Consider the following 22,728-nt stretch of genomic DNA (forward strand, 5'->3'; position numbering starts at 1 on the left):
GTTTAAAATCATTAGTACCACACTGGAATCATCTGAATGGATCAACATTCTTCAAACTGCCTTGTCCTTAAGCAAAATTTCAGGGTAATCAAGCATTACTAATCATATGGGATTTGTTCTCTTTTTCTACTACTACTGATAAACATTTTAAAACTTTTGAACTTCCAGTTCTATCAAAAAAGGTAGGAAAGAGGTTGAAAATTCATCTAAAAGGATATTCAGTGCACTTATTTGAGCAAGACAGACACTAGTTCTGCTATAGATGGCACTTCAAATAAATCACAGTTGTTATGGTCATAACCTTATATTTCACATACATTCTTATCCCTCCACTATGTAAATTCAAATTTTTTCAGAAATTCAAAATGCAGCACTTATGCGTTCTTTGGAAGTACCATTGTTTCCAAAGTGGAGAGAGAACTTGGATCTCGATCTTGACTGGACATCCGAGATGGAGCCCTCCAAAACTTGAATGAGTCATCTAAGCCTGTGACAACAAGAAAACTGTCAACGTGAATAGTCTTCTGGGCACTGTAACGATTAACAGAAAGAATACTCCTTACATGAAACCAATCCAGAACTAAAGAAGTGTGAAAGAAGTGTGCCTAATTTTTATTATTCTTAATTAATTTATATATACAGCATGTTTCACACAAAAAAATTTTAAACAATTACTTGACTGCGCTTTAGCTTAATCTAACACTACTTAGCAAGAGCACCAGCTCCCAAACTTCAAAGTGCAGAAGAATCATAAAGGGCTCGTTAAAGTGGTTTCCTGAGTCCTATTCCCAGAGATTCCACTCCCCAAGTCAAGGTCGGGGGTGGCGTAAATCTGCATTTCTAACAAGCTGGAAGATGTCAGTGCTGCTGGTTCAAGGGCCATGCTTCCAGTAACACAGATACAGAGGAATCCAAACAATTAAAGCGGTCACTTTCCTCACAGGGACATTTGTTTAGAATGTTCAAAAACTTCATCAAATGTCATTCTCCTTTAATGCCTCCAAGAAGTGAGCAGAAAAGTGAACCAGAAATTTACATTTAAGTATTTCAGGGTAAGGGAACTTCATGTTTGCAGTTTACTCTTGAATGGCTCAGAAAAAAAAATATATATATGTATATATGCATATAAATAAATATATTTCACTTATACACACACACATACACATGGTGTAGGAGGGCAAGTATAGTAAAATGTTAACATTTGGGAATTCTCTGTTCTATTCTTGTACCTTTTCTGTGGGAAATTATGTCAAGATTTTTTAACATTACTTTAAAATTTTTTAAATTTTTATTATTTTATATTTATTTTTATCTTAAAATTATCTTTATTCTTTCTATTAAATTATCATTTATTATTATGAGACATAATTATCATTTATATGTGCTAAGATCTTATACTTAGGATATCCAAGAGAATCTACATACAAGTAGAAATGAAAAGATTTCAGCATATATTTTGATAAATGAGTAACATTCCAAAAAACAAATAGTTTTTCAATATATTAGCAAAACAAATTAGAAAATTTAGTAGGAAAGGTCTCATTCTTGATTGCCTGGGAAGAACCTTCCAAAAATTTAAGACATTAATAGAGAAAAAAACTGTAAAACTTTACTGAAGGGCATGAAATAACTTATGAAACATTAGTAAAATGTCAAAAATGGTTTCCATGAAGAATTTATAACATAGAAAAATGCTTAGGCAATGTTTAGTGAAAGGAGGAAATACAAAAATGTATGTAAGATATGAACACAATTATGTAAAACAAACAAAAGCTACACAGAGAAAGAAGACTGGAAGAAAATACACTGTAAGGTAACAAAGGCAACCTCTGGGTAGTGGGACTAGAGAATGTTTTCCTGTGTACTTTTCATTATTTTTCAAATATTTTGTAACAAACACATAGGTTTTTAACAGTTTAAGAAATGTTACATTTTATTAAAAATATAAATATAATATTCTTACCATTTAAATCATTGCCTTCAGAAGTTCCATTAAGAGCAGAACAATTCAAATCAAACATATACCGGCCCAGGTAACAATGTTTTACCATCTGATTCAAATGTTCATAAAAATGGCAGTGGTACAAAAGAGCCTGAAGGGCAGGTTTTCCTATGAGCGACAGGCCAGAGTCCTCATCATGGACACAGGGGCCCTGTAGGAAAAGAGGGGGAGAGAGACAGTGATTTATCACTTAATTTCTTCAAAAAGACCCACGTCTCCCCACATTCCCCTCAACGAAACAAATGGGTCCCAGATGCGACCATTCTCCTTTCACCTGCCTCTGTCTTTCTACACGTACACCACCAGCCTGACCCGGGCAGAGGATTTCACAGGACTCCAGGTCTCTGCTGCCTAAAAATCCACAGAAGGCAGAAGGCTGATCTAGTCCCTCTCTTGAGGGGCCACTTAGCTTAACGTGGTTCTACGAAATGGCACAGCTTTAACCAAGTAATTATATACTTGAACCACAAATACAGTAAAAGCAGTATTTTGCAACCCACACAGAACAATGAAATGAGTTGTATTAAAATATCTGAAATAACGTGGTCCAAATAATTATGTTCAAAATTATTTTTTGTACCTATCAATAAACTAGATAGAATGAAAAGGCCCACTGATATCCACAGTAAAATCTGTTTGTCACTTTACTTGCCACTGAATTAACCCTTCTTCCAAGGGAATTCCTTGCATACATGCATGCATGCGTGCGTGCGTACACACACACACACACCTTCCAGCAGGAGGCTGAGAAGGATCTGCCACTGCAAAATTTTAATCTCTTTGCACTTTTTTTCAAATAATTTTTTGCACTGCCACTCACTACTTTTCCTGGAATATCCAAATGGCAAAAATCAAGCAATCCGTTAAAAGTATGCAAAGGATCGGTTTAAAGTATGCAAATAATCACATCATTAGTTTATAAATATTTCTCTTTTTTGGAAAATGATAATCAATATAGTTAAGACTTTTCAAACAGACCATAATAGAGAGAAAAATAAAAGATAGAAAATCGAAATCTAAGTGCCAACAGGAAAGGTCTGGTCAAAGCCTATTCAAAGTTTACCGTTAACTGAAATTTGCATACGTGTCCCTTCTCTCATGCCTCCTGATCACCAAAGAAAGATGGATATTAAAACTTACTATCCAGGAAGATAAAGTAATAGTTAAACGTATAATTACAGTTAAAGATGTAATTACATTAAGAAGATTATTTCCATTAACCCTTCTCTTTAAGAATATTATTAAAATTAAATGTCTTACTTCAATATTAAATTCTTTTTATTGTTATGAATTTGTTGTGTTCTAATAAACCTACCCAACACTGTGAGCTTTACTCTTTACAAATAGAGCAATTTACTTGTCCAAGAAGAAATAAGACTCTTTAATGAGCAGTCACAGACGCTGGTCACCGTGTTAACTTTAAATCCGGAGCTTGAGAAGCGGCAGGCGAAACAGAGAGGAGTACGTGAACAGGGTCACGTGGCTCCCATTTGTGAACCAGGTACACATTTCAGGCAATGTGGCCCTTTCGTGCGTTACTTTATTTAAATATCTAGGATGAAGTAATTCATCCAAAGCCACAGAGCTAATCCTAACATTCAAAATGTTCTATCTTTTAAGCAACTTATAGCATTCATAAATGTAAAAAGCACACATGAGATCTGCAATAGTTGCTTAACATCACAAATTAAAGCCCTCATTATATTGATTCCAGGAAGGATCAACAACCAAGAGGAGAATTAAAAATAATGCAGCAAAGGTTACTAGCTTAATTGCAGCTGTGTAACAAACCCCAATAAATCAATAAAATAAAATTGTTAAACAAAGTACCACAAACACTATTTTTTAATTTATTTCATAATAATACTAAGAATAATTTTCAAATATTTTATTATACATATTATATGAAATTATTCAAAATTTTTTCTTGTGCAAAATTGTGTCTATATAATTGTTTCCTGGATGAGTTAACAGCCACAGTCCAAATTAACAAAGGTTTAGCCAAAAATACATGAAGGAATGTAAACTGTATAAATGCTGAAAACAAGTTCCTCAAGATTCCTAAACCTGCTGATTCTTTATCTGGTAAAGGCCCACTGAGGCTGATGGTTTCACCATGTGCTAGAAGGAGAAGTGTTACAAACCCACTGTCTTCTAAAATCCATCTTTTCTTTAGTTATAAACATTTTCAAAGTGAGAAATTACACATGTAAATATGATGTAGAACTATAGTAGTTATTCTATAAATATGTAAAATTATCATGGTAATTATGGTATATAATTGCATAATATTCACCCTTTAATTAATATATTTTAAAAATTCATTTTTTTATCTAGTTCTTACTAATATAAAAAGAAAAAAGATTTAGAAAATAAAGACAACAAAAGAAGTCATAAAAGACATAAATTTAAATCCACCTAGTAAAGTTTAGGACCTGATTTTTTTTCTTCGCCTATAAGTCACAGTGAAAATTATTTGGCCTACCAAGATTGAAAAGGTTAAACTGGGCTTCCCTGGTGGCGCAGTGCTTGAGAGTCTGCCTGCCGATGCAGGGGACACGGGTTCGTGAGCCATGGCCGCTGAGCCTGCACATCCGGAGCCCGTGCTCCGCAACGGGAGAGGCCACAACAGCGAGAGGCCCGCGTACCGCAAAAAAAAAAAAAAAAAGTTAAACTAATTCTGATATGAACAAAAAAATTAATATCCCAGAATTTAAAGACCAGGAGATAGAAAAGATAAGGAGCAGAAAATTAATTCAAGAGGCCTAATATAAGACTCATATAATTTCTGGAAAAATAAAGAAAAAGGAAAAGTCATTTTTTAAATAAATAGATATGGGGCTTCCCTGGTGGCGCAGTGGTTGAGAGTCCGCCTGCTGATGCAGGGGACACGGGTTCGTGCCCCGGTCTGGGAAGATCCCACATGCCGCGGAGCGGCTGGGCCCGTGAGCCATGGCCGCTGAGCCTGCGCGTCTGGAGCCTGTGCTCTGCAACGGGAGAGGCCACGGCAGTGAGAAGCCTGCATACCGCAAAAAAAAAAAAATAAATAAATAAATAAATAAATAAATAAATAAATAGATATGAAAAAAAATTGTCAGAGCCAAAAGAAATAGAACATCTATGTCTCCAAATTAAGGAGCTTAATAAATATCAAGCAAGAGAAATGAAAAAAAAAGACATAGAATCAAATTCTAGAACATTAAAGACAAAGTGAAGATAGTAAAAGAAAAAGTCATCCATAAAGAGGTAAAAAGAATCAGATGGAAAAATTCTGAAGAGTGCCTGCATGCGCTCCCTCTTTTGTTTTGCCTCGTTGCAGCCAAGAAAGCAACATGGGTCACCAGCAGCTCTACAGGAGCCATCCGAGAAAACTCGGCCAGGGTTCTCACTCGCTGCGTTTGCTTAAACCGGCACGGTCTGATCCAGAAATATGACTTCAATATGTGCCGCCAGTGTTTCCGCCAGTATGCGAAGGACATTGGCTTCATTAAGTTGAACTAAGTGTGAACTTCTTGAATGGGTCATCAAGCATATCTACTTTCCTCAGAAACAATACTAACTCTCTGTATATAAATAAAAATGTTAAAACTTAAAAAAAAAAAAAAAGAATCAGATGGGTATCCAACTTCTCATCCATAGCAAGAGACAGTGGAGCAAAATTCTTATGAGGAATGATTTCAGCCTAATACCTAGTAGCCCAAATTATCAATCCAGTGCAATTTAAATACATTTTCAAACAAACAAGAACTCAGAAGTTTGTCACTCATGCATTTGTTTTTAGGTAGGAATACAATTATTTTGAGGATGATTACTAGGAAAGGGGATTCTAACTCAAGAGAAAGGATGATTAAGAGCTTAGAAAAACTTGAGCTATGATACGGACTCACAGTGCAAGAAAAAAAATTACCAGAAACTCCAAGGGCAAAAAAATCACCCAACACCCAAATCAAGTTTTTAAATCACACACACACACACACACACACACACACACACACACACACACACACACACACACACACACACATATATAAATAACAGGAAAGTTTTCCTCTGAGTGCCAGAGGGGTCATAGCCCTGGAAGCATAGATAAGGAAGTGTAACCACAGCCCAACAAATAATGGCTCTGTAGCAAATTACTAGTTTTCACTTTCTAGAATCAACTTATAGATATAAGGAGGCTGTAGAAGAGAATCTAACCATAATCAGCCTTCACAAAGTAAAAGTAGAGATGAAACTGGCAAAGATTGGCAGTAGAAGTGGGGGACGAGATACCGATAAAAGGAACAACTTAGCCACATCTTACCTTCTAAATGGGGGCAGGCAAGAGATATGACCCATAGGTAAGGAGACCAGAAACAGCAGGGGTGACCAGGGGAGAAACTAAGACCAGTAACAGAACTATATTGGCAGGATATTGTTTAAGTGAGCTAAATCCTATGTATTGACACAGTAAAGGAACAAACATACTGTATTACTGCAAACACACTATTTAGAGACAGGAAGGTAACTACCTGAAGAATTAAAATCAGTAGGAGGTAAAGCTGTCTCTGTGAATGAAGAGGGTAAAGAATTTCATTATAAGCTCTATTAGCTTTTTTAACCATATATATTCATTACTTGAAAAAAATAATTTCTTCTAAAAATTCAAACATTTCACTCAAAATATTTTTAAACTTCTCAAACAAAACCAGATGATCTGGAATAGTTACATATTACATAACCATTATTTATTTTTTATTTGATTTATTTTAGCTAAGCATTTAGCCTGAATCCCCAATCTCCACGTGCCAGAGCTTCCTAGTAGCAATGGCACATTATCAACAGAGCTTTAATCACAGCAGTGAAGCCAAGTCCAGCATAAGCGCAAAAGATGGTGTGGCTCAGGCTTTCCACACATGACTAATGTACAAGGGCCAGAACAATGAAGCCTTTCACTCATGTACTAGGCTTCACTCCATAGATTCATCAGTAATTGATGGGGCTGTCTTCTGGTAATGTGGGGAAATCAGCACAGTCTAATTGCTCTGTCTCAGGACGTCTATATCCTTACCAGCCTTGCCCTCAGGTGAGTGCTCGGGCTGCCAGATCATCTGCAAAATTGCCAGGGAGAGCTGAGAAGGATAGTATGCAAAGAAAAAAAACTCTTCAAATCACCAGGAGCCATAACAAATAAGTTTGCAAAGAAAACAGCAATTATGTCATAGAATACTCAGATTAATTTAAAAATATTGTTCTCAAGGGTGCAATAAGCTACAATATTACATCTAAGACATTTTACTCCTAGTGTCACAGTACTAACATACCCATTAGCTATGATTCAAAAGGAACTAGAAGCAAAACAAAATTACATGTAAGAAGAATGGAGAATATTTTCAAGAAGAAAAAGGAATTATTTTGATACATAACAAATTTTTTAAATGCTATAATGTAATGCAGAGATTGAAAAAAATGACCCTAATTACATAAGAAATCCCTAACTGCATATAAATTATGAATACAGTTAAAATGGTATTGTTTCTCTGACACCAAGTACTTAGCATTTTGTGAAATCAATACTCATAATGATCCATTATGAACACATTAAAAGATGAAAAATATGCATTGATAATTATCACATCAAATATGAAAACGATACATACTACAACTATAAATGAGTCGGCCATCTCTCTACAACACATATAAACACATATGCAGACAGTCTAGCTATGTCCACTGAGAGTGTATAGAAGCAAAGACCCCTCCCTCGGAGCAACGAGCATATCTAGAACTCATTTCTATATACATTCTCCATTGAAAGAAATCAGGGCTCTTTGAGCAAATGTCTGATTCCAGGGTGGTGCTGGGAAAGTCGAGAACATCTTGCTATGCCAGAAAGTAAACAAGTACTCAAAGGTTGATAAAGACATGTTAAAAGGATATAGGAGTCTTCATGAAGGAAGTCCTCTTAGCCAAATCTGAAACAATTTGAACATCTAAATAAATAATGATAGAAAGAGATCATAATCCATGAAACATACTAAGAATCCTTGAGTCCATACTGGTGTAAATAAATAAGTGAATAAATAAATAAGAAAGGAAGGCTCTTCCTTACAGTAAAATGTAATTAATGTGGAAGAAATAATGGAATTAGAACATCATCATTTGGCAACCATTCTGTAATAACTGCTTCAGACAAGAATCACAAATGGAAGTTAAAACTAATAAAAGTTGATGAGAAATAGATATTTTACAGTCTCAAAGCACCTCCTGGCAAAAGGAAAAATTTTAAGTCCACAATGGAGAAAACAGACCAACTCTACCTTAACCAAGTAAGCAAGGTTATATCACCAGCAATGGGACAAAGAGATAGCCTATCTGCTGATATAATACAATGAGAAGCACAGAGCACTTCTGTGGCTTTTCTGCCAAAAATGCATAACCTGAATCAAATCATGAGGAAACAGACAAACCTAATTAAAGAATATTACAAAAACTAAATAGGCTATGCTCTTCAAAAATGCCAAGGTCATAAACGTTAAAGATTTAGGAACTATTTTAGATGAAAGAAACTAAATAGACATGACAGCTATATGCAACATGTATTCCTAAATTGGATCCTAGATCCTGACTGTTTTTTTTGTTTGTTTGTTTTCTATGAAGGACAGTAGTGGGACAATTGGAAAAATTTGAATACTTTCCACATTTTGATAATTATTATAGTGATTCTGTAAGAGAATGTCCTTGTTTTTAGAAAACATACAATTAACTATTTAGGGAAAATAGAAATATATGTCTGCAACTCTCAAATAGTTCAGAAAAAAGACACTAGGTAGAGCTAAAGCAAATATGGTAAAATTATAACATTTGGGGAACCTGGGTGAAGGGGATATAAAAACTGCTATACTGTTTCTGCAACTTGCCTTTAAGTCTAATTTTTTTTCAAAATAAAATTTAAAAAAATAAAATCTATGTGCGAACTCCTCTCACAAACGTGGAAAGGAATGAAAGCATTAACAAGTGTATTTACATCACAAACTGACATCTCATTATATTACTTAAGTGCATGAAATTACCTTTACATTTAAATCTGTGACACCATTTTCAAGGGAAAGAACAACTTTAATATTGTAAAAAGTACACATAAACTACCATGATCATATATAAAACACTGTAGTAATGTTCTCTTGGTAGAACACTGTCTTCCCCCCACAGGCCATAAGCCCCAGAGCAATAAGTCAGATCATCTGTGAATCCCCAACATTTAAATACTCAACAAACATTTAGAGAAATGAACTGAAACAAACTACACAGATAATCCCTATCTAACAGATTTCTTGTTATAATCAACTCTAAGATTCCATTCTGGTTGTTAAAGTTGCAGGGATATGGATTTGTGACATTGGTTCTCAAACTAAACCCAGCAACAGAATCTTCCACATCCAGGAGTAGTAAATCCAAGTCAGACTCTAGGAAACCAGTTTACAAGACACTGCACAGCTGGGAACACAACACAGTTGAGGGTCCCTTGGACACTAATTCTGTTTTCCCTCCCTAAGAGAGGAATGTAGCCTTGAACAAAGAAAGACCAGTATTATAAACGCTACTGTTAGAAAACAGAATAGAAAAGGTCTGTGATGCCCCGAGGACCGATGCACCAGGAACTGGGCCCTATGAGGGCTGCTGGGCACCTGGGGAAGCTGTGCTGAGAGGCTCTTTACCTGTTCCTACTCATCGTGACCGCCCACTCCCAGTGCGCTTCTGTATCCATGGAAAGCTAAATGGGAATTACACTACAAAAATTAAGACCTGATTTTCAACTTTATTTACTTAGCAACATCAAGAAGACTAACAGGATAAATGGAATGATTTGCACATTTCTACACATTAGCAAAGACGGATGGAGGACCATTCTCTGTGGATGGGGCTGGGAGAAACATTTTTTTTTAATATTAAAAACATGGTCCTGAAATACACATTCCACTTAGGAAGATTAAGTTAAATAGTAAGAAATATGCAAGGTAGTAAAGGTAATATATGAGAAGAACCTAATTTAATGGTATAGACATTAAATGCTAGTATCTTTCAGAGAAGAGGAAGATTAAGATGGATTGTAGCAGTTGCTGAAAGTATTTTTTAAAAAATACTTCCTTTAAATTAAAAAAAGTTTTATTGTACAACACACGGAATATAGCCAATATTTTATAATAACTATAAATGTAATATAAGCTCTAAAAACTGAATTACTATGTTGTACACCTGAAACTTATATTGTATATCAACTATACCTTAATTTAAAAAAAGAAAAAAAAGTTTGCAAATGAAGTAAACGTTATCCAAAAGCCCCTTGAAAACACTGCTAAATTTTGGTAGCCTTATAAATAGACTAAGAAAAAGAAAAATTATAAGCTATATCTTAAAACTTAAGAAGAACTAAATTTTTATAAAATTTATAACTTTAATAAATTAAATATTCCTTTCAACACCCCCCCAAAATGTTTTATGTGACTTATGCCTTACCTTGCTCCAGAAAAGATTTAAGCCCTATTACAAGGAAAGGTAAATTATAACATGAAAAGTACACCAGAAATGAAAGAAAAACAAAAGGTATGTAAACAGTGGAACCAGCTAAAAAGTATCTACCACATTTGATAAGAGAGCACTAAACTTTACTTAACAACAAAAGGAAACCCGGCCAGTTATATAACTCATAATTTATTTATGCAAATGATTCCCACTCAGAAGTACAACTTCAATAGTAACATGAAACAGAAATATAGACTGGCTGTGTGGGGAAAGAATTGGGACAGAGGTAATAATCTTAAAGCAAACACTGCAGAACACCCAGTGGAACAAGAGCGTAAAGGCCATCAACTCAGACTTCAGGCACCAAGACAAAGTACAAAGCAGTAAAAGCAGTTCTCTTTGTAAAATATTATTAATCAAATATCTACCTCAACCAAAATAAAATATTTGCAAAGCTTCTATATACTAGTGCTACTTCCTGCTATATCCTCCCAAACACTGCAAAACATACACCAAGGCAAGTAAATGAAATATCTTATTGAATAAGATTATTACTCATCGTTCTACCAAAGACAGTTTTAATTTTAAATTACTGAAAAAGTGCACCTTCTTTCTGGCTGTAGTAAACTGGCAAAGGTCACAATTTCTTGGAGATTATAAAATTCCATTATCTATATTTGAAGACTATCTTCCTCCCTTACTAGAGCAGCTGTTTCCACTTTGGGATTTAAAGTACCACTAAACTTTTTAAAAATTGGGGGACATATACTAGATTACCAACTATTTAATACTACCAAGTGAGGACACTTAAAAAATAATAACCAAAAACAAATTAAAAAGAGAGAGGAAGAAAATGTGAGTTTATTAAAAATACACAAAAAAATAGACTGATTTTTCTAATTTTGCTTAAGACCAGTAGAAGTTCCATCATCAAGTACTATTTTGGATTAGAGTAGCTCTCAAATATTTTTGATTATGGCCAATATAGGTAAAGCAAAAGACTCTAAAAGCATACTTAAACCACTGTTTTCAACTTTTTTAGTAGAAAATTAATTCTGTGATGAAGAACTGGAAAATAACAAAATCAAAAAGCTGCACTAAGCATGTCACCAGTAGCAAAAAGGAGCTGTATACTATTTAACTTACTAGAAAAAAATGTGAACTTCTACACATGGTTCTATATTATAATGTCCCAAGAGCTTTAGTAGAACCCAGAAAACTTATTACTCTTGCCTTTATATTTATTTCAATAATTAAAAAGAAACTCACTGGCAGTACATCACAAAGGTTATAGTATACAAGTTTCACTACTTTAACAATGGGAGTAGAGATCATTTGCATTTGAGCCAAAAACAACATTTTTAAATGTAGTTATTGGATAACAGGCATCAAAACCACTACACTGTTAATATAAATATTAATCCTGTGTATTCTTTTCTAATTTGTCTCCTATGGTTTTATTACAACACAGACTGTGAATAACAACCATCATCAGAAGGCATGTTAAACAAATTAAAGGAGCCAGTGGACAAGCAGCCTGGGATTTTCAATAATTGACAGCATTAAACTGGGTTTGCAAAGTTTGGAAAAGTGAAGCTTCCAAGAGTTAAATGAGATCCAGGCCTTAACAACCACCAGGATTCAGGCTCTAGGTGACTGCCCCAAAAGCTGCCCTCACTACAGCTCAACTAGATTCAGTAACTCCTCCAAATATATTCTAACGAAAACTTAAAAAGAAACCTTAGATCTTATCCAAGATCCTGGGGGATGAGATGCAACAGTGTGATAAATATGCACGTATAGGATGAGGACATATGGATAAAGACTAGGGTAGAAAAAAAGCATGTCTCATCTGCCCCAGGTGAGCACTTTTCTATCCTCCAAATCACCTAAAAAGCAGTAGGCTATAAAAAGAAGTTAGGTAAAACTATCTACTGACTTGTCATTCAGAACATGATACAAAAAATAAATCTAATAGAAAGCAAAGAAAGATAAATTATGACTCAGTGTACTTACCCAGAAAAGAAAAAAAGACGTTAACATCAATGCATATTTAACTACAAACAAATTTGTTTATTATTATTAAATTAGAGAGACAATACGGTGAGTGCAAAAGAGAAACTGCCTGGACTGAAAGCAAAAGGGTGTGATTTAGGGCCAACTACTTAAACCCGCTGTGCTAAATTTTCTTAATCTAAAAAATGAGGATAATAATGGTTCATAACTCAAACCATTACACAAGCTGATATTTGTTATGTTTCTAGAAGAGTGCCTAGTACATAGTAAACATGTCAGTGATTATTATTTCTGTTTAAAATTATGTTTAACACCACAGAGAAGAATTGGTAAATCTGATCAAGCATAAAAAAAAGTCTACATTCTCTTTCAAGAGGTCCTGTTGGCTTGTATGAAGTTTCATCAGTAAGGAAATATATACATATATAAATATATATATATATATGCTGAAACTTTATCATCAATTAATCTCAAATATCTACTAGGTTGATAATTGTTTAAAGTCACCTACCTGCCAAGTATAATCCTTTATGATTACTGAAGGCATTGGAATTACAAGGAGATTTTGAAAAATAAATGCAGCCTGAAATTAAAGGAAAAAAATGTCAATACTGCCATCTTGTTGTCATGTCTGAAATAACCGATATAGTGTTATTTAATAACAAAAAAGCATATCCCTGGTCAGCTGCACACGCTGAGAGGTCATTATGAGAACTCCCCACTGTCCTTCTGTTAGGTGATGACATAGTAGTGGGGGAAGCTACTTCACCAGGAAAGATATTTTTTCCTATTTCAGAATTTGGTCTTTCCAAAAAATGATCTGTAAACCATAAACTGTTCTGGTAGCATTTAAGCAATCTACTTCATGTTTCTATTATCCCCCTATAGGTCACACACACACCTCTCTCCCCATCTCTTTCTTCCTCTCTCATACAAGCTCCTCCCAATAAAAAACTGCTAACTAGAAATACAAACCACAAATGTCCAACTTAACCTCCTAGATCCTGAAGATGGTCAAATTAAATAATCATACTAATTATGAACACTGATTATCTATTTAGTGAAAGATTATAACGGGAGAATGACCAGAGTAACAGAGGGGATCCAAAGGGAGTGAAATTTTCAACCACCTTAACTGGAAGCCAGTAGACAGTCTTTAAAGTTGGTAAATCAGGAGGAAGCTACAAGTTTAAGCATTATTATTAAAAAAAAAAAAAAACAAGTAATAAGAAAACTACAGCCTTTGGATTTTGGAACTGGAAACTGGTTAATGGTGGGCCCAGGAGCTGCTGTTTTCTTTACAAGCCTCTAAGCATTATTTGATTACTGTTCTTAAAATGGTCTGCATCAATCATCACTTTGATAAAAGCAGCAGTAAAGAAAATAACAAACTATTTAGAAAGAATTAAAATAGCATTTACTTTTCCTCTTACATGTTATATAATAAATACTACAGAGTATTTTGACAGCCCCTTATCTTAAGTAAAGCTTTATAAACTTAAACATTGAGATCATATAAAAGTAATTTCTTTTCCTGTGAACTACTTTTCAATGTGTAATAAAATAGAAGAGTCCATTTAAAATGCACTGAATTCTGCTTTGATCTTTCAGAGTAAAGGACTCCTGTTCTGACTGTGAATCAATACCATTTTGTTCTCTGTAACCATTTCATTTCAGTTTTTCGCAGGTCAAAGAGACAATGGTCAGTGGTGAGCCCACGGTGTTGAACAGGGAGTATGGTTTCTAAGAACTACCACAACAGGTCTCTGAGGGAAAACGGGCGAGGCTAAACAGACAGGCCTACCTCCCGGCGTACCATGCTACACTCCGACTGGTCCAGAAGAATGTTCACCACCGTTCCCCAGAGCCCACCAGAAATGTTTTGACAACTGTTTGCTAAGGCCACACAGCCAGTTTCAAGGGTAGTCAGTGCCGATCCTAATCCCAGTGAAGTGAACCTCACCTGTTCAAATTAGAGAAAACGTTGTGAAACCAAAGAACCCAATTTCACAACATGAATTCTTAATTTTTCTGGTACATAAAATATCACATTTTTATGACACTGTCTTGACAATCCTAAATTATAAGATACTTAAAGAATACTGTCCTATAAGTTTATGAGTGAATAAAAATTCTATTCCATGATTTAAGAAAGTAATAATATAGGTAATAAAAGCTAAATAAAAGCAAATGTCACAAAAAGTCAAAACCAGCTATAAATAAGACTAAAAATTATAGTTCAAAAGTCTTTTTCTAGGGAAAGCATAGGGTGCTTACATATCTTTCATGAACATGATTCTTGTTTATTTCTCATTTTTAAGAGGATACTATTATTTTGTTCCACCTTCCTTAATTTTTCAGTGTTTCTTTCAAACAAATGGTTTTAACTTCTTTGAAACTTCTTTTCAAACAGAAGTAATTAAATTATCTTTTTATAAGGTACTTAGTATTTTCCCCAAAATTATTCTAAAAGAAAGATGTTTCAAAAGAGATTGACATGGTGTAATGTTTGCCATAGTACCCCCACTGCTCAAGCTACGTATTGGGTCAACTTCTGAATTTTGATTTCAGAATAGAGTTTCACTGATAACCACAGGGTAACAAAAAGTAATGCAGTCATAAGGCAATCAAGCAACAAGTCCAAGTTCAACGTGGCTCAAGAATGTATCTCTAGATGTTAACAGTACTATATTATATACATAAAAATTTGCTAAGAGGGTAGATCTTATGGTAAGTGTTCTAATCACAAAAACAAGCAGTAAGAGGACAGAAGAAACTGCTGTAGGTGAAGGATATGTTTATGGCATTGCATCTGGTGATGTATATTTCAGGGGTGTATACTTATCTCCAAATTCATGAAGTTGTACATATTAAATAGGTATAGCTTTTTGTATGTCAATCATACCTCAATAAAGTGGTTTAAAAAATCAAATCAGTAGACAAATGACTAAAACTGGAAAATTCATTAATATAAAACACTGCACTGTAATGATACTATTCTATTAAATGACACTCAAAAGTCACTTGGCCGCTATCCTTCTAAACTGTTTAAAAATGGCTGGACTTCTCCAATAGTATTTTGCTGTTCTTTATAAAACGGATAAGATTCTATAATAGTTCCTTTCTTACTATTTTTAATCTGTACTCTGAATTTGACTGAATAGGGGGTGCCATGAACTGAATTATGTACCCCCAAAATTCATATGTTGAAGCCCTAACTCCTCATGTATTTGAGGAGAGGGCTTTTAGGAGATAATTAAGGTTAAATGAGACCCTGAGGATTGGGTCCTAATCTGATAGGATTGGTGGCCTTATAAGAAGAGGAGGAGAGAAAAGGTCATATGAGCATGCAATGAAAAGGGAACCATCTGAAAGCCAGAAAGAGTCCTCACCAAACCTGACCATGTGGGTGGGCACCTTGATCTTCAACTTCCAGCCTCCAGACATGTGAGAAATATATTTCTTTGTTCAAGCTACCTAGTCTATGGTGTTTTATTACGCAGCCCAAACTGACCAAGACAGGGGGTAAATATAGCTTAAGGTATAGCACTAAAATAACCTCATTTTAGAAAATATGAACAAGTATATGCATATATGTTTTGTTTCATTTGTTCTTTAATCTACACATAATGGACTCGATTTTCCTTCACACTGACCTCTGGGTCTCGGTCAACCCACAACGGAATCAACCAAGCCAATCCCTGTTGAGTGGTAGCATGTTCTTCACTGTGACTACCCAAAGGCAAGAACCAAAGGGACATCCACTCCTAGAATGAAAAAAAGGGAACAGAAACACATCAGGTACGTTTCTAAGGATAAAATAGAGTTTAAAAATAACAGAATTTTTAAAAATCAAAACAAAGTAAAAATATGCTTAAGTCTTGGTTTTAATTCATTATTTAGCCAACACAAGGCAAACAACAATCTCAGCTCCTCCTTAAAACGTTATACATAACAATTTTTCTTCAGAACAGCTACTTTCCCCATGATTTAGATAAAATGTAGTTCTCTAGTACATGTAGATTTCAATCAAAATAAATTTAAAATAAAATTCAGATTTGTGTAATATACAGCTTCTAAGAAACATCTTTGTCAAAAATCATTTTTGTCTCCTAAAAAGACAAGTCAAAAGACATTTTCCTAGAGTAAACATATAGGCTTGAAACGTGTTAGACACAGCACATTCCCTTTCTAGCTACTGTGGGAAGACAGGCAGCTTTGAAAGCTCTCACCGAGCTCTGGGCCTGGGCCATCATCTCATGGGATAAGTGAAGCAAGCAGAGAACCGTGCTCTTTGTGACACCTTTTCCCATGAAGGACATAGCATTTCCTCCACGCTCCACATAAAAAGAAGTAATGACCTGAAAAACAAATGCAAACAATTTTGTGGCAGCTTTACTCTTAGTGGCTAAATATATACCTTTCTACTGACTTGTCTGAATTGAATCCTAACCACATGAAGTATATTATAATATTCTTAGTTTATACATTTAAAAGTGGTTAAGAAGGTAAATTTTATGTTATGTGTATTTCACCACAATTAAAACAAACATTCTTAGTTTAAATTGTTTTCCTTTGGAATTTGTACAAAGAATGTGTAGTATCCTCCTAGAAGATTTTGTGATTTAAAATATGCTTGTAACATTCTTCAAATGTTATAGTATCCTTTAAGTAAAAGAGTTTATTTTATAAATACCTTGTTGAAAAGTATACTTAGAAATTGCTAGCTATATAAAACTCTTACTAACTACCAGAGTTAGGCTAAGTTTTCTAGAATTACGGTTTGAATGTAAATGGACATTTACATTTCTAAGCGATCTTAGATTTCTACTCCATATTTAAGCATATATTTATTACTTAAATCATTGCCTGTCAACTTTTTCTCTCCCACATACCTGAGCGACTTAACAGTAACAACAAAACAGTAACAACAAAAGAAATGTTTCTTTTCTGAAGCTATTATGCCCTTAACTGAGAAGCTGAATCAGAATGAACATGGGGAGTTAGGAGACAGCAGTTTGAGAAAAAGTCCTTCCACCTGATTTAGAAAATCCTTTAAAATATGTGACAAACTCTTTTGGAAAATTTCTGTGTAAATCATATATTGTCCCCCATATAGGGGTTCAATAAATATTTGTTGACACTGAATAATAAGCATCATTATAGCTTTCAACTCAAAATAAAAAATTTAAAGTGACAAAAGATCACTTTATAATTCACAAAGTTTTAATAAAAAAAGAATGCTAACTATATTTAGGTGTCAGTACATTATGAAGGAAAAACCTGTGAATCAAAGCAATCAAAACCACATGTTATCTAATACAGCAGAGAGTATTTCAATTCATCCACCCAAGGACTCAATGCTTTTATTCAGCACAGTAAGCCATCTTGTCTTATAACAGAGACTACTTTTTAGTTTGGATTCTTTTTAGCTCATGCAGCAAAGAAGATTAGTTTAAAAAAATGGCATAAATATAAATCACGTTAGGCACACCTTATTTAACAAAAGCAATTTATTCATAAGACAACTTGGGGATTTTGACTTAAATTAGAATTTTCATAAACCAAATAACTGTATAGTATGTCTGAAAATGAAACAGTTTGGCCAGGGGTTAACAACTACAGGTGACTGAGACAGGAGCCCTGCTCTACTATTCTTTCTGCCTATGTATATGTTTAAGGTTTTTATAATTAAAAGTTTAAAACTTTAAGGGACTATTTTAGAAGAGAGCTAAATGATCAAGTCTTTATTATCTTCCTATATGTCACTGGAGAGAGCTATATTGTCATGGTTTAGGCTCTAGATTAAAAGGGAGAAGTCAAGAACGTTGATATTATCTCCTTTCAACTTACCGTCAGATCCCTGGAATTATACTTCATATATAATTTTTAAGGCTTTAATTATCATAGTTTATTCATCTATCATAATGAATCATGCTTAGTCTAAAAGTCTCATTTCCCAACCACAAAAGGCAAATACTGCATTCAAATTTCACTGTGCAGAAACAAAATATCTAATAATGAATTACAACTCCCATCTGAAAAGGAATCAGCTTTAATTACTGAGAAACTATGATGCAAATCATTTGGACCAACTATGGCTTGTTTCAATGTCCAGTTACATAAGCATTACTTTATTCTCTAAAAGATCAATTTAGCCAGTAGTAAAATAAAGAAACCTGTTTAGCTAGCTAAGTAAGCAGAAGGACCCAAGTAAGATTTAATAGGACACTGACACAATTTCTAACAAAAGTGAGACTTTTTCATACTTTCCTGTCATTTAATGTAAAGACATAAAGATTTTCTTCCCAAGATGTTATATGAAGCATAACATGTATCCCTCTGTTTATACCAAATAAAGATTTGTTAATCAGGTTTTCATAACCGTGAAACATTATAAAACAAGGATCACACTTTATATCTATTCCTTAGCTAATAAACTGTGTTGATTTTTATTACCTCAAAGACAACTGAGCTTAAAATGACAGTATTGTCTTTTTTCCCCGACGTCTAACTCAGAACTAAGCCTTTCTGTTCTCCAATAACATAGAAAGCTCATTTTAATTCCAGGTATTTGAAACACAGGTGTGATCTGAAGTCTCTCCTGTTACACAATTTTACAAACAAAAGAGCTTCTGAGGGTTTCTAAATATAAACAATGTAACACTTCTTCAATTACTGCTGTAGTAGGTCCTTACATATCCTTGATCTGAAACAGATAAAAATCACTTAATAGAGGAGACGTGTTCCAAAAGGTTTATAAATGGAGTATTTATAAATCACATTACAAATAATGCTATAAATTAGTTACTTGTAGACTAAATTATATTAAATGCACTGGAGGAGCTTACTTCTTAAAAAACATTATGGTAAGTTTTTAGCTAATATATCTATTCTAAAAAATTCATATTATTTCTGATCATGGATACCTTGAAGCATGAGATAATTAATTTACTGACAGTTTGCTCTTTTTCAGTATTTACAAGTATTCAAGATAAAAAAAAATTATTTCATTAAAGTGACAACACTAAAATTCATATTAAATTTTATAGTACAGCTGAGAGTATTTAGAATTTTGAAATATTTTTTAAAAAACAAGATGTACTTTTGGAAACAAATCCTAGATAATATCATCTGAAGCATGATTTACAGCTGAATATATAAACATCACCTAAAGTATGATTTAATAATGAAAATACAAAAATTAAATACACATCATTTACATTCATTTACGTCACATTTCCAAAGTTATTCAAACTTTATTCTAATTTAAAAATCATAGATAAGATACAACTAAATTATTCACTATCTGTCCACTATGTACAAATCACTGTCCTAGGCCAGTGGGGAGCTGGGGGTAGTGGAAATGGTCCACAGATGATTCTCACAAGCTCACAGTCTAACAGATCAAAGCATAAAGCAAAATAAAAATACAATGTATTAAGTGCCATAATAGTGGCATATATAAACTGCTTGAGGTACATAACCTGTAGAAGAGATCAGTCAGTCAAGTAATACTTACTGGGTGACTATGTGTGAAAGAATAAGAAAAGGCTTACTAAAGGAAGGCAAATGAACAAGTGAGATCTTCAACTTTGTGTAGAGATTGCCACCCAAAGAGAAAAGAAGCTATATGAAAGAAACAGATTTTTTAAGCATGCTTTTTTATTTAATGAGAAGAGCCACATATAACTGAAACTTCAAGAGATGTGGGGAAAATTTTAAACAGATAAGACTCAAAATGCAAGATTATAATGAGCCTTATGCACTTGAAAAAGGAGAGTGGGAGTGAAAGGTTTCTGTTTTGAAGAATGATCTGGTGGTGGGTAGAGACCAGTGGCAAGTAGGAACGTGCAGCACAAAAAGGAATAGGAAGTTACAGACATGATTTGGTCAAAACATTCCATGTCTAGAACACCCATCACTTCTGATCAGTTTATTCATCTTCCATACCTCTCTCTACACTGCTTCCTACAGGAGCCTTGCCTAATTCCTAACAGTTAAAGATGCCAACCTCTATAACTGAACCTTTCAAGGCAAGCAATGCTGGCAGACTTGGTCACTAAGCAAACAGCGAGCCATTTATAGATCTAGACAGTTTATTACTTACATAAAAAGCATAAGCAAGAGTAGGCAAAGGTGCCAGCTCTCAGTGTCCCTTTTACAGGGTGACACTGAAACAAAGGGGCCAGATGACAGCAGTGCAATGGCAAGCTGCAGCTGAGCCATCTATAGCCTGCTGCCGTACCTCAAGGGAGCGAGGCAGAAAGCCCGCGAGTGCATCAGAACCCAGGAGGCGATAAAAACAGGCCCGTGATACACTTCCTAAGAGAGAGTGAAGTGAATGAGCAACAGCCTTGTAGCAGTTCCTTACAGGTTTCTCATGTTCCAAAAGGATCACAGGAAGTTCTGCCAGAGCTTAGATCAGCCGCACCTAAGCCCTGCCTATGTGGCCCACGTGCAAACACACAAAGCTGCCAGGGCACCGTGGCAAAGCTGTTCTCTTACAGAAACTTATCACTGCTCTATTCACTGCATCATTCTTAAAATATACTGGACTAAATGATGATGAAAACAAGGTATAAAGTTAAGGCCATGATTGGAAGGTGATTAGAGCTAAAAATATATTTTTGAGAAAATTTTAAAAAACATCAGTGAAACAAGGCTCTACCTTAAAAAGGTGGAAAAAAGCCATAAATTAAAACAAAATAAGAAGGATATAAATACAGGCAGAAATTAATAAAAGAGGGAAAAAAACATTAAAGGGGGATCAACAAAGCCAAAGATTCATTCTTTGAAAAGACTAATAAAACATACAAACCACTAGTAAGGCCATCGACAAAACTGAAGAGAAGGAAAAATCAACGTCTGGAATGAAATGGAACCTCACTACAGATCTGACAGATATTTTAAAAACAAGATGATGTGATGAACAATTTTAGGGCAATGAATTTGAAAATTTGGATAAAATTCAGTAAAACATAGCTTACTAAGATTGACACACAAAAAATCTGAGCAATTCTAGATCTACTTTAAAAATTCAGTTCATCTATAATCTTCCCAAAAAGAAAACTCCAGTCCCAGATTGCTATACTGTCAACTTAACATTTAAGGAAGAAATAACACCAATTCAAGCCAACTATTCCAAAGAAGAAAAAAGAGAAAGTTACATAAAGAAAAAGAAAATTATATAAGGATGGACTTATTTTGATATTAAAAAACTGACAAAAGTTTTATGCGAAAGAAGATAGATATAGTAATTCTAGAAACTTTTTTTGCCAATGAAAATAGGTAGAATAATTCTAAAAACATTAACAAACGAAATCTGTTTATATATAAAAAGAATAACACATCACAAACTAGTTGAAATTTTTCCAGAAATGTAAGGTTGTTTACCATTTTTAAATCAACCAATGTAATCCATCATCTTATGGAATACAAAAAAAAAAAAAAACCATATGATTATCTTAAAAGATACAGAAAAAGCAATACACACTTATGATTTAAAAAAAAAAATTGGGCTTCCCTGGTGGTGCAGTGGTTGAGAGTCCGCCTGCCGATGCAGCGGACATGGGTTCTTGCCCCAGTCTGGGAAGATCCCACATGCCACGGAGCGGCTAGGCCCGTGAGCCATGGCTGCTGAGCCTGCGCATCCGGAGCCTGTGCTCCGCGACGGGAGAGGCCACAACAGTGAGAGGCCCGTGTACCGCAAAAAAATTCTTAGCAAAGTAAAACTAAAAGAAAATGTTCTTAATCTGACTTTTCTTTCAGTAATTGAAAAAAGACTACCATAAATAGCTTACTAAAAGATAAAACATTAAAGGCCTTTCCTTTGAGTTTGGAAACAAGGACTGCTGGGTACACAATTAACATATAAAAACTGAATATATTTCCATACATCAGCAATAGTTAGAAAATAAAATTTCACAGAAGACATAATATACTCATTTTCAACACAAGTTTACAGTGGCAGTATCTAAAATTACCCTAAACAGGAAGAAAAAGAGAAGCCAAATCGTCCTTCAGCATTGTAGTAGAGAGAATACTACACAAAAATGAAATTAAACTCCACCTACAGGAAGCAAAATGAGTAACTCTCATAAGCATAATGTTAAAAAGAAATACAATTCCATTTAACAAAATCAAGAGAATGAGAAATTATTGTATATATGGACACATAATTAACTGGTAAAACCATCAAGAAATGC

The 22,728-nt window shown here is 34.3% G+C and overlaps 1 protein-coding gene and 1 pseudogene across 4 annotated transcripts in view; one reads left to right on the forward strand and one right to left on the reverse strand.

The window, feature by feature from the left end:
• The window catches only part of RTTN (rotatin), a gene marked incomplete at its 5' end in the record, with an annotated part of 141,732 nt that overhangs the window by 50,924 nt on the left and 68,080 nt on the right, over positions 1–22,728 (reverse strand). For all 3 annotated transcript variants that reach the window (XM_079717941.1, XM_079717940.1, XM_079717939.1), the window contains 6 exons: positions 396–487; positions 1,964–2,153; positions 13,032–13,103; positions 14,325–14,483; positions 16,177–16,287; positions 16,753–16,881. In XM_079717941.1, the coding sequence (XP_079574067.1) occupies positions 396–487; positions 1,964–2,153; positions 13,032–13,103; positions 14,325–14,483; positions 16,177–16,287; positions 16,753–16,881 (753 nt within the window). The remainder of the gene's footprint in view (positions 1–395; positions 488–1,963; positions 2,154–13,031; positions 13,104–14,324; positions 14,484–16,176; positions 16,288–16,752; positions 16,882–22,728) is intronic.
• LOC307061897 (small ribosomal subunit protein uS14-like) lies at positions 5,335–5,503 on the forward strand (annotated as a pseudogene). The gene has a single exon. The product of its transcript is annotated as a small ribosomal subunit protein uS14-like (transcript).

Source organism: Hyperoodon ampullatus (assembly GCF_949752795.1).
Source record: "Hyperoodon ampullatus genome assembly, chromosome: 13".
In the NCBI taxonomy this organism is placed as follows: domain Eukaryota; kingdom Metazoa; phylum Chordata; class Mammalia; order Artiodactyla; family Ziphiidae; genus Hyperoodon; species Hyperoodon ampullatus.